This window comes from Artemia sp. Qi Xiang Cuo, chromosome 8, assembly GCF_049724085.1.
Source record: "Artemia sp. Qi Xiang Cuo chromosome 8, ASM4972408v1, whole genome shotgun sequence".
Classification (NCBI taxonomy): domain Eukaryota; kingdom Metazoa; phylum Arthropoda; class Branchiopoda; order Anostraca; family Artemiidae; genus Artemia; species Artemia sp. Qi Xiang Cuo.
In genome coordinates, this window is record NC_142801.1 from 44,124,411 (window position 1) to 44,136,976 (window position 12,566).

At 37.6% G+C, this 12,566-nt stretch overlaps 1 protein-coding gene across 2 annotated transcripts in view; it reads left to right on the forward strand.

Annotated features, from left to right (window-relative positions):
* LOC148949444 (golgin subfamily A member 7) overlaps nt 1-12,566 on the forward strand; it is a 70,993-nt gene that overhangs the window by 53,815 nt on the left and 4,612 nt on the right. For both annotated transcript variants that reach the window (XM_089093473.1, XM_089093472.1), the window contains exons 2-4: nt 3,290-3,439; nt 10,403-10,555; nt 11,884-11,985. In XM_089093473.1, coding sequence (XP_088949599.1) covers nt 3,329-3,439; nt 10,403-10,555; nt 11,884-11,985 — 366 coding nt within the window. In that variant the 5' untranslated portion in view covers nt 3,290-3,328. The remainder of the gene's footprint in view (nt 1-3,289; nt 3,440-10,402; nt 10,556-11,883; nt 11,986-12,566) is intronic.

Below are 12,566 nucleotides of genomic sequence, written 5' to 3' on the forward strand. Positions count from 1 at the left end.
TCCACGTTAAAGACATCATCCATAGAGCTAATGTGTCTATCGCCCTCCTTAAGCTCCTAAATAAATTCAGCGTCCCCCCTTCCCACTCCTTACGAATTTACACGTCTTTTGTCTGCCCGCATCTAGAATAGGCGTGTCCAGTTGGGCGCCCTAGTATCTCTCGCGGAGAATTGGAAAAAAACGAACCAATTCAAAAAAGGGTTTTATAAATATTCTTCAAAGAAGTAAAGTTACCATACTCTGTGCTTCTAAAAAAAGCTAGTCATAAAACACTGAACCAAAGGAGTGTTTTGTTGTGTCTCCGTTTTGCAAAAAATGCCATAACAAACCCTCGGATGGCAGGTATTTTCCCCAAACGTCACTCCCCATCCAGATTACGGCCGCCTCGAGCTGTTGCTGAGCCCATCCCTGCTTTGTCCCCCATTCGCTGCGTTACTTCCAGATACGAAAGAACTTTTATCCCCTTCATTACAGAAAAAATAAATAAAATGTCTCAATAGTTTCTTCCCCCCCCCCTATTTTTTTTATTATCTGATGGTACTGCCCAGGTTCTTGCACTCATTTGCTTGCCCCACCCCCTTTTTTTTCCTTTTTTTTTGACCAGTTTTTATTGCTTTTAACTCTTTTATTGATTTACTGTAGTTGAATTATTGACATTTTATTAGTATCCCTTTTAATTTAAATTCATTTATGTTTTGCTCTAAGTTTAGTTTAACCAGTTTTTAATGCGTTTGTATTTTAATCTAAGTTTAGTTTGACCAGTTTTTTTCTTTTTAATTTTTTAATTGGCTTTTCGCAGTTTTAAATATTGACTTTTAATTTATTATTCACTATGGTTATCTCTATTTAATTGTTGTTCTTTGCATTTTTAGTGTAACCATTTATGTTGTCGACTCCAAAGTCCGAATTTGGCCCTTTGTGGGCTTGTGATAGCGATTTTTTAAAAATAAATATCTTATCTAAGAAGTAGTAGCAGTAGTAATATTAAAGTTGTATTAGTAGTAATATTAACAGTAGTAGCAGTAGTATTCATAGCAGTAGTAGCATGCACTTGTTGCCTTTTGGTCAGTTGAACACCCCCCTCATGATACCCTAAAGTTTCAACTTCACAAGGTAAGCTGTTCCAAAAATGTTGCTGATGCACCCTTTTGACCCCCTTTTGACGTCCTTTTCATCTTAATATTCTTAGTCTTACAAGTAGTTACAATGGAACTAGTAGTTGGAGTAGTTTAGTTGCAGTTGTAGTAGTAGCAGTAAAAGTAGCAGTGGTAGTAGTGTTAGTAGTAGTATGCACATATTACCTTCTGGTCAATTGATCTTCCCCTTTAAGCATTCTCTGAAACTTCCAACATAATTCCCAAATCCATTCTTGTGTTACACCCTTTTGACAACCTGCGTGAACATTGTGTATTTCGATTTAGTTAAAATATCCCGTCAATGTTCTCTCAAATTTTCACAAGTACGCTTTCAAAAGTACTAGTAACTAGTAGTAGTAGGAACAGTAGTAGCAGTAATAATGTTGTATTAATAGCAGTAGTAGCAGCAGTATTAATAGCAGTAGTAGCATGTACATGTTGCCTTTTGGTCAGTTGAACGTTCCCTTCATGATGCTACAAAAATTTCGTCTCGATACAGTAAGCTGTTCCAAAATATTACAGATATGCCCTTTTGACAATCTGTATGCGCAAAGCATGTTTTCATTTAGTTCAACTTTCCCCTTAACATTTCCTTGGATGTTGTTGTCAATATCCTCAGCCTTGGTAGTATTTGCTACAGAAGCAGTAGTTCTAGTGGTAGCAGTGATAGCTTCCTCAATAGCATATACTAGGCCTATATGTAAACAATGGACAAATTGCCTAACCTACAGTCCTTGCCCTGAGGGCTGGGGGAAGTGGACATCCCCAAAGACATAATTACTGGACCTTTCAATTGCGCTGAACAAAATAGATGTCTTAAAATTTCGATCAGATTTATTTGTGGAAGAGAGGGCGTGGGGTGGGCTAGTTGCCCTCCTATCACTTTTGACTCTTAAAAAGGGAATTAGAGTTTTCAATTCTAATCAAATGAGCCTCCTCCAAAGTCTGTATGACCAACCCTTCCATATAAACCTTGTATGCCCCTGGGGCATAACTTACAACCATTGCCCCTGGGGCATAACTTACAACCATTGCCCCTGGCTCTTGGGTTTTGTTTCAACCCTGGAAGCATTGTTGTATGATCTTTGGACTATTTTAAACAAAATGGATATCTCAAAATTTTGATCGGATATATCTGGGGAAAAGAGGGCAGGGGGGGGGGGGGGCCCCTATTTACCCTCTGATAACTTTTGACTCTTAAAAGGGACACTAGAACTTTCGACTTCTAGTCGAGCGAGCCCCTTTCGAAATTTATACAACCACTCCTTCCATAAAAACCTTATATGTTAACATTAGGCAACAAACATATAGCCCATGCTCTGAGGGCTGTGAGAGGGGGGGGGGTTGTCATCCTCCAAGACATAATTACTTGGTCTTTCAACTATGCTGAACAGAATGGCTATTTCAAAATTTTGATTTGATGTGTTTGAAGAAATGATGAGCTTGGGAGGGGGGCTGGTTCCCCTCCAATCACTTTTGACTCTTAGAAAGGGCACTAGAATTTTCAATTTCCAATTGAATGCACTCCTTTTGAAGTTTCTACGACAACAACTTCTATACAAAGTGCCTTGGTCAGAAGAGCACAGCAAAATAAATAAGTAATGTATTGTGCCTACATCACTCTTCACTTGGTGGCGCTATTGCGTTCTCTATGGTAACAGTATAACTATTTAAGTGATTTTATTTATCACTTGGGCAGTAGATTAAATCATCAGCTGACTGTGCCATATCCTTGGGTACTAGACGGGAATGTCCTTTGGGTGCTGGAATTGCAAAAAGGAAAAAAATATGGGCTCATTATCTTATTCTCATCCAGACTGAACAAGTAGCATAAATTATCCATTTTTGACTCAAACACTGACTAAACTAGCCAAGTCTATAAATGTGAATAGAAAATTACCTACCCTAAAATACTTTATATTGTGTGTAGAATAGTGAAATTCATTTCAGGAACTACATCAGAATAATTTTAGCTATGTAGACGAACTGCTGCTGTTCTGATATTATATAATTTATTTCTGTGTAACTTAGATTGAATATTTCAAATCCGTTTTTTATGGTTTTACTTTATTTTTTACAATAAGCCATGATTGGCTTCGCCAAGGTCTTCTGCTTAGGTCATGAGAATATTTTTTATTTGTTAAATTTTTCAGTTGCCTTTGCTAAAACATTACTGGACTCAAAACTTGGAAATGCCATCAGAAAGACAATCAAATTTTGCCAAAGTCTTTATTCAGAGAGATTATAGCCATGGGACAGCTGTTAGATTCCAATGTAAATATCCTGAAGAACTTGAAGGAAAGGTAAAATAACTTTTTTTCCATGTCTAAATACTCATATGCAATTTTGCGAAAAATTACGGGTAGCTCATTTGTTCACTTTTAAGCTGGATTATAAATGAATAGGTTTTATGAAAAAGGAGCATTACTGAACAGAAGTCGTTTCTATACCTTAATCATTGATTCGTTTTTTTCTGTCTTTTTAAAAGTCTTTTGATTTTGATTGGTCAACTGCAAGGAGACCTATCATAGAAATTGTTTATCCCACAAATTTAAACTATTGTGAAGCTTCTGTAACTATAATGGTAATTATTGATTTAGTTGCCAAAGTGAATTTGCCTTATAAAACAAACAGCAGAGAAAAGTGGACGAAAAGGTACATTATTGCTCTTGATTACAGTATAATATACCAATCCTTAGCTTCTTATTTACTTGAGTAAATTCTCAGCCCTTTTTGTGCCATTTTGCTTAAGGAAGGGGACTTTAGTATAGTATGGAACATACTTTCTAGCATAGAATTAGTCAAATTTCTCTCGAAAATCAATGCAGTATGAAAACTGTAATTATCAAGGATGAAAGTAACTATATTTAAGCAGCAGTAGTGCTCGTGATGAAATGTTCTAAGTGTCCAAAATGATACTTTTCGAAGCATTTTGAAGAATATGTTTGTTCTGAGTGTAGAATTCTTTGATTCAATAGTTTAATTTAGACCCAAGCACCTATAATAAAATAAGTACAATAAGCACATAATAAGCAAAAGCAAGCAATATAAGCAAAAGCATACATAAGCAATATATAAGCAAGCACAAGCAAATATAATAGATAATGCTACATCTCCCTTCTTCACACTTAACAAGGTCTATATATCATTGGCCTAATCACTCTGCCACTGCGGGTCCGGGGCAAGTTCACTGATGCAGAAGGGAGTGGTGTAACTTCCGCACGTATACAGAGTTCCGCATGGCGCGGGGAGGCAGGTCTGATGTTTCGTGATGAGTTTGGCGACAGTGCTCTTCTTTGTGTGACTCCTGATCAATTTCGCAGGCTTCTTCTGTTGGATAAGCATCAATGTGCGGATTTGCTACATGGGAGGTGTGCAGATAGGCTTTGTCATTGTTTTCGTTTCGAGTTGTTGGGGTGCCCGGTGATGTGGGGGTAGGGAAACGGCGTCGAGAGATATGGGTTCTGTTTCTTCGCAGCCTAGATCCGTCAGCGGTTTCAACTACGTAGGATCTAGGATTTTCATGTCGGTAGATGATTTTGGCTTTTGTCCAAGAGCTATTTGCCATTTTCTGGACAAAGACTTTGTCACCCGTCTGGAGTTCCGGGAGTTGCTTTGCTGATTCGTCATAGTAATATTTCTGCCTTTTCTGTTTAACCACCCTGTGTTGCATGAAATCTTTTGTTTGGACGATTCTGGGTTTTAGCTATTGGTATGTTAATGGTAGGATTGACTGGAGCTGACGACTCATTAAAAGCTGGGCCGGAGAAGCATAATTGTCAACTGGGCTATTCCTATATTCCAAAAGAGCAATATGAGGGTTGGCTCCAGCTTCTTTTGCTTTAGTGAGTATTTTCTTGCAGATTTAGACAGACTTTTCTACAAGCCCGTTGGATCTTGGGTATATGGAGCTATATGTTTTCAAGCTGATTCCCCAGGACTGAGCACAATCTTTGAATTCCTGGGAGAACAGTTGTGGACCGTTGTCAGAAGATATGAGCTGGGAAATCCCAAAACGTGAAAAAATGGTTTTCATTTTTTCTATAATGGTGGACGAAGTTTGGCTTGGCAATTTTTCAACTTCAAAAAACCTGCTATAATAATCACTGATTATGAGGTAGCATGCTCTGTTCCACTCGAATAAGTCAATACCGAGGTGTTGCCATGGGATTGATGGTATCTGGCTGCTTCTTAGCGGTTCCTTCTGGTTGTTGGCAGCAAACTTCGAACATATTTCGCAATTCTGGACAAACCTCTCTATATCTGTATTCATCATTGGCCAGTATACGATCATTCTTGCGCGCATTTTAGTTTTGTCTATTCCCAGGTGAGCATGGTGGAGTTGGTGTAGAATGTTAGTTCTCAGCGTGTGAGGTGTGATGATCCGCTGGTCTTTCAATAGCAGACCGTCTTGGACGCTCAGTTCATGTTGGATATTCCAGAAGGCCAAAACTTCCATTGGGCAAGCCTGACGTTTTGACGGCGAGCCATCACGTACAAGGGATGCGAGTGTCGCTAGTTGGGCATCTTGGCGTGTCTCATGCCGGATTTCCTCAAGTTTAGAGTCGCTCACTGGTAAGGATTTCATCACTGTATGAACATAAACTTCTATGTCGTTCTGTAATTGAGTGTCTGTGTCAGGTATGTGAAGACGTGATAGTGCATCTGGTATCTGTATTTCTGCTCCAGGGCTGTATCGGACTTCTAAGTCGTAGGGTTGAATCTGTCTCATCATTCGCTGGAGCCGGGCGGGTGCATCATGGAGTGGGCGTGACATGATAGTCTCTAGTTGGCAATGGTCAGTTGTAACAAAGACTTTGCGACCATAGATGTAGGGGTGGAAGTGTTTGCATCCAAAAACGATGGCATACAGCTCTTTCTCCATCTGTGAATAGTTCTGCTCTGTCTTGCTTAGCACCCATGAAGCAAAACCAAAGATTTTACCTTTCAAGGATAGTTCAGCTCCCAGCCCATGTTTTGATGCATCTACCTTAAGGTCCAGTGTTTTAAAATCATGTTCAAAAAAAGATAAGCTGTCTGATATAGACCTTTTTATTTCTTCCATAGATGATTTGTGAACAGCTTCCCACTTGAATTCTGTGGCTTTAGTCAGGTCTCTCAATGGCTTGTTCTTTGAAGATGGATCAGGTATGTATTTTGATAAAAAAAAAAAAAAAAATTCAACATTCCGAGTAACGTCTGAAGCTCCTCTTTTGACTTGAGATTCGGCATAGCCTTCATCGCTTTTATTTTTTCAGGATCAGGCTTTATTCCTTCTTTGCTGATGATATGTCCAAAGTATTTGACCTGATCTTTTGCAAATTCGAATTTGTCTTTGTTGAATCGAATTCCTGTTTCTTTAGCTCTGTTGAGAACTGCAGTAAGCCTTTCGTCATGCTCTTTACGGGATTTTCCGTATACTAAGATTCATCCACAAGTATTCTGATGCCTTTAAGACCTTCAAATGCTTCTTCCATTTTCCTCTGGAATTCATCTTGCGCTGACACAAGGCCAAAAGGATATCTCTTCCACCTGTAGCGTCCAAATATTGTGCTGAAAGTTGTTAGGTACGAAGATTGGATAGAGAGTGGTAGTATCCTATAGCCTGAGCGAGCGTCTAACTTGCTGAAAATAACTGCTCCATCTATCTCGGCAACAGCATCCTCGAAGGTTCGGATAGGGTAGTGTGGGCGTTTTATGGCCTTATTAAGGTCCACGGGGTCAATACATAATCTGACAGTTCCATCCTTTTGCTCAACCATTACCATGGCATTTACCCAATCTGTTGGTTCATTAACCTTTTCAATGATGTCAAGGGATTCCAACCTATCTAGTTCGTTTTTTAGCTTCTCTTTCATGGCTAGTGGTACTTTTCTAGCTGGGTGTACAGTTGGGGTTGTATTGTCCTTTAAATGTATCTCGCATTCTGTTTCAACTTTCCCTGTGCCCTTAAACACGTTAACATTTTCAGCTTCCGGGGACTGTTCAATGTTCAGAACAAGCTTGATCAGGTTCAGGTCTTTGCTTGTTTTGAGGCAATTATGGGTGTGGTATTTGATTTGACTATGTAGAATACATGTGATTGTACAGGTCCATTTTTGTAGCTGCATGACAGGCTGCATACCCCAAGGTAGGGTATGGCTGATCCACAGTAGCTGGTGAGTCGTTGAGTGGCTTTGGTTAGCTTTGGCTTTTCTGACAGTTTACTTAAGTATTGAGATGGGAGTATGTTGACCAGAGCACCAGTGTCAACCTTGAATTTGATCTTCAGCTCTCTACTGACAGATATTTCTGCAAAAACTTCATCACTGCTGGAGTCTTTTCCAATTGCATATAGAAATACCTCGGTTTCTTCCTGATTTCGCAATTCACTAGTGAAACTAGGGCTCTCTGTTGCACCATTGCCAACAGCATTCACTGCCTTGCTTCTACAGACTTGAGCGAAGTGCTTACTCTTTTTGCACTTTGAGCATGTTTTTCCTTTAGCAGGGCATATGTGTTGGAGAGAGTATGTGCCGCCACAGAAGTAGCACTCTGCTTTCTTATGAGGCGGATAGTTTTTGCTTTTTGAAATGGCATCCACTTCTTGCTTGATTTCTTTCTGTTCAAATGTTTTGAGTTGCACTTGGGTTGATTCATGTGCATGAGAAATTGTGACAGGTTGGGTAAGTGTGAGACTGTCACCAATTCCCAAGAGTTTCTCACGCAGTCTAGGATTTGTCACTCCACTTACTATTTTGTCTCTCACCATCTCACTTTCATCAGTATATCAACATGGTTTGACTAGAATTTTTAGTTCTGTTATGTATTTCTCAACATTTTCAGTGTCTCTTTGGTCTCGCTTTTTGAAGATGTAGCGTGAGAACACTTGGTTTTTCTTAGGGGCTGCATACTATCTGAATTTTTTTCAAATACACCTTGAATTCGTCTTTATCTGCTTCTGTGAGCTTGAATGTGCTGAATATCTCTCGCTCTTGAATTACCAACCCATATGAGAAAGTAGGCACATATCACTTTCTCTGACTTTTCAGCAAGGGGACCTTCGCACATCAGTGTTGCATGTCTCTCGAAGGTGGTTCATTCAGAAGCAAGATCATCGGTGTTCCAGTTGATTGATGGTTGACTTATATCCATGACTTCTGACACCATGTAGAATTCTTTGATTCAATAGTTTAATTTAGACCCAAGCACCTATAAAAAAATAAGCACAAGAAAGAAATATAAGCAAAAGCATACACAAGCAATATATAAGCAAGCACAAGCAAATATAATAGATAATGCTACACTGAGCAGACAGATATTTCTATTTCAGCAGGCAGGTGGAATATTCGCAGCAACTGAGAGAGGGAAGTTGTTGGGAACTCATCAATCAAAAAGAAGTTCTGATCTTTTCTGATCTATCTTTATGCGTGCAAAATGTGAGTCAATTGATTTCATTACCGAGAGATTAGGTTTTATCTTGTTACTTTAAACGAATATATTTATGACTAATCTATGATTTACTTGGTCTCTGTTCAAAGTAGTAATACCTTACATCTATTCTCTTTAGGTGAGTCATTGACCTTTTCCATCCTCTTTCTCGGCTAATTCTTGTGACAAGTGGATTACGAAATGATGTACTGTTTGTCTAAGTTTCACCGGATTTTTAACCTTTTTTGTCAACTTTAGTCTAATTGTTGGAACTCTCGTGTAGCATTTTTCAAGAGTTTTTGCTCAAGCACCATTATTCATCATCACTGTATCTTGCTCAGTAGCACGAATGGAACCAAAAAAAAGAATGAGGGGCCGAGGCAAATACCTGTGATTTCTAATTTAAAAACAGTTCTAGTAACTAATGGGCTATAGTGGGAGGTTGGAAAATAAATGTCAAAAATGGTATATTTTCTTAGTTGCAATGCATTTATGCATCTGGTCCAGGAGCCTTGTGAAGAACAATCGTTTTTTGAATGTTATTTTCACTTTCTATTGTATTTATTTTTCATTGTGTGGGGGTAGAGATATGGACCCATAATACCTTCACAAACGAGGGGGTGGGTGGGTGTTATTTAATATTTATTGCTCAGTTAATAAATAATAATATGTTGTGAATCACAAGCTCTCAACCAATCTCCATTTGAACCCTAGCAGTCCATTACAGAATTTTGACAGTCCATGGAGAAAACCAACTCAGAATAATTTCTAGTACTAGAAATTCACTTTCTGCTTTCTTCAACATAAATTCAGTTTATTCAGTTTTTTCAAATATATTGCATAATATTTTATGCAATATATATAATGTATATATATATATATATATATATATATATATATATATATATATATATATATATATATATATATATATAATTTCATATGCAGTTGAAACTGAAGAGTGCTATACATATTAATACAATTAAACATCTTGCAGATCTCTTGACTTGCAAAAAGCCCCCTTCACTGGCTTTTTGTCACTTCCTCTACTTGCTGTGGTCGGCAGATTTGGTTTTCAGCCTTTCTCTAGTGGGGCCTGGGCCTTTGGCTATTGCTTCAATGAGGCAAACCTTTCAGATTTGGGTTAAAAATTTTCAACTGTACTTGTGTTTTTTAATTCATTCTGTTTATTCAAATCTTTGTTTATGTATTTTGTTGAATGGCCAGCTTTCTTTAAATATGTCTGTTGAAAAATGGAAACTTCAACAAATATTTTAATGAAGCGATTCTTTTAAATAATGAATCAGGACATAAATTCTATTAATAAAAAAAAATCTGCCGAAAAAGGTTAGGTTTACTTTTTTTAAGCTTAGCTCGTCTTTCTTATTTATTAAGGATTGCATTTTCTGGAAAGTGTGCTAGTAAAAATTTTTCAGAATACTCTTAACTTCCAAGTCTATACATAATAGAGAAATGAGCCTAGTCAAGACCCAATGAAGAGTCAACATTTGTTTTTGTTTTTTTTTTGTTAGGATGAAAAGTAGTGAAAATTTCTGGTAAGGGACTTGACTTCTAACTGTATACCCAAAAAACAAACGTATCTTGCCAAAACCCAACCAACAAAGAATTGACATTTGTAACCATTAACAGAGACAAATTTGGATTCGTCCCAGCCTAAAATGCAGTGCAATTGACGTGATACTCATCACGCCTGTGTAACCATATTAAATAGATTTGTTCGGTCACTTTGCACAGAACCAACAGATTTGCACTTAGCCAAAATTGAATCGTGCTGTTTGATTAGTTTCTATTGTGGCCTCGTATTTAGTTAAACCATGATATCTGTTAAATTTCAGATAGAAAAAGAGAAGTTTGAATATACAATCAATACAATAAATGAGATGTATGCCGATGCAGAGAAATTAACCTGTAGCCTATACTGTGAAAGTTTAATGGCTTGCTTGACTGGCTATTTGCTGTATTTATGTGCTGATACCTACTATCAAAAGGTAATTTTGCAAAGCTTTTAATCTATTTTGTCAAAGTTGGCTTCAAGAAGACTCTTTTTTTTTTATAAAAAATCTTCCAGATGACCGTTACGTTTAATGGACAATCAGAACGATATGGGTACTTAATTTCAGGTAGTATTAAGTACCGTGTGTCGCTGTGTAGTTATTGAAATAAATTTTACTTAAATGATTTTGCTGAGGAAAGTATTAAACATAAGGTGAATTGATGGCATAATGGATTTGGTTTTCAGACATTATTCTAACTGTCCTAAAACTCTTTTTATTCCAGCTTTACCTTTTTTTTACTGTAATGCTTTGACTTATTTTACTTTAATGCAGCATACAAAAAACAATAGAGTAATTCGCTTACCCAATCAGTCATAAAGCCATGCCTCTCAGCGATTTTGACGTTATAAAAATAATCAGAAAGAAATAAAAGTTTATTTGACTGATGTTTAGAGGTTTTACGAGTTCAGGGTGCTAGAATTGGTTTGAAAATTAATGTTAGGAAGACTAAGTTACTAAGGCTAGGAGTAAGTGAGGATGAAAAGGTCACATTGGGTAATGAAAAGATTGATCAGGTAGGCAGCTTCACTTACCTTGGTAGTATTATTAGTAAAGATGGTGGGAGCTGTGAAGGTCTTAAAAGTAGAATAGCCATGGCTCAGGATGTTTTTTCACAGTTAAAAAAAAAGTCTGGAAGAATAGGAAGATAAGTCTGCAAACCAAGATTAGAATATTAGAAGTGATGACAGTGGTCAAATATGGCTCTGAAGCATGGACGCTCCGAAAAGCGGATGAAGATTTGCTAGATGTTTTCTAGAGAAATTGCTTAAGGATCGTTCTGGGTACCCGATTGACTGACCGTATTTCGAACAATAAACTGTACTAAATATATGGATCAATACCGTTCTCTATGGGTGTGTTGAAAGAAAGGTTGAGGTGGCTAGGGCATGTTGTGCGGATGACAGATTGCCGAAGATTGTTCTTTTCGGCCAACCATCTAGGGCTAAACGGAAAGCATGTCGTTCTCGTCTAGGGTGGGAGGACGTCATAAAAAAGATTTAAAGGAAATGGGAATTTCATGGGCGGGTGTAAAAAGGGAGGCTTTGAATAGATTAGGGTGGAGGAGGAGCGTGCGTAGCTGTGTTGTCCTCGGGCGGCTTGGTGCTGCGGTGAGTTGTTAGTAGTAGTAGTAGTAGAATTGAGAACAGCTCAATGTCTAATTTTATGGGCTGCATTATTGATATTAGGAAAACTTTGTATCCATATAAATATGTTTTCAAGAGCTTGTTAGTGTTTACTAAGTGGCTTTTTTTTATTTTTAGTGTCTCAAAAAGGTGGCAAGATTTATTGTTGAACAGAATGAAAAAGTGTATGTCCCAAGTCGTTTGCTGATCACAGATCCAGTTGAAAGGGGATTAAGAGTAGTATCCTTTTTATTTTATCTTCCTTTTCACCCAAACCTTGTTCTTGTATGATTTTTTCAACAGTCAACAGACCCTGACTTATTTTTTTTGCAATTAATGAGGACGCTTAGGGGACAATAAGACATAAGACGTGGTTATTACACCTTTGATAACGCGCAAGACACGAGAGCCAGGATCAATGGCATACTCAACCCCCCCCCCCTATTTTCATAGAAACTTTAGCGTTCTTTTATAGACTTAACATTAGCTTCTTGCCGACTGTCAGACTTTGGTGAAATTTACACCCATTTTGATATTTCTGGTTGTAAATTAGTAACAAAAAAATTGTCATCAAGCGTTGGCAACAACCAAGAATTATTACAGAATGTTAAAAGTCAAATTACCTGTATCGACGATGACCAAAAACAATATAGTTATCCTGAATCAATAAGTTCATTTGAACTTTTCTGTGATCACTATGTTTCAGGCCATATAACAAACATAGTTAATTTTCAAAAGGAAGATCCATTGTCATTTTTGACTTGTCGTATCAAATATCATATGGAAAAATAAACTTCTGGATTTTTAGATATTTGCTTGTT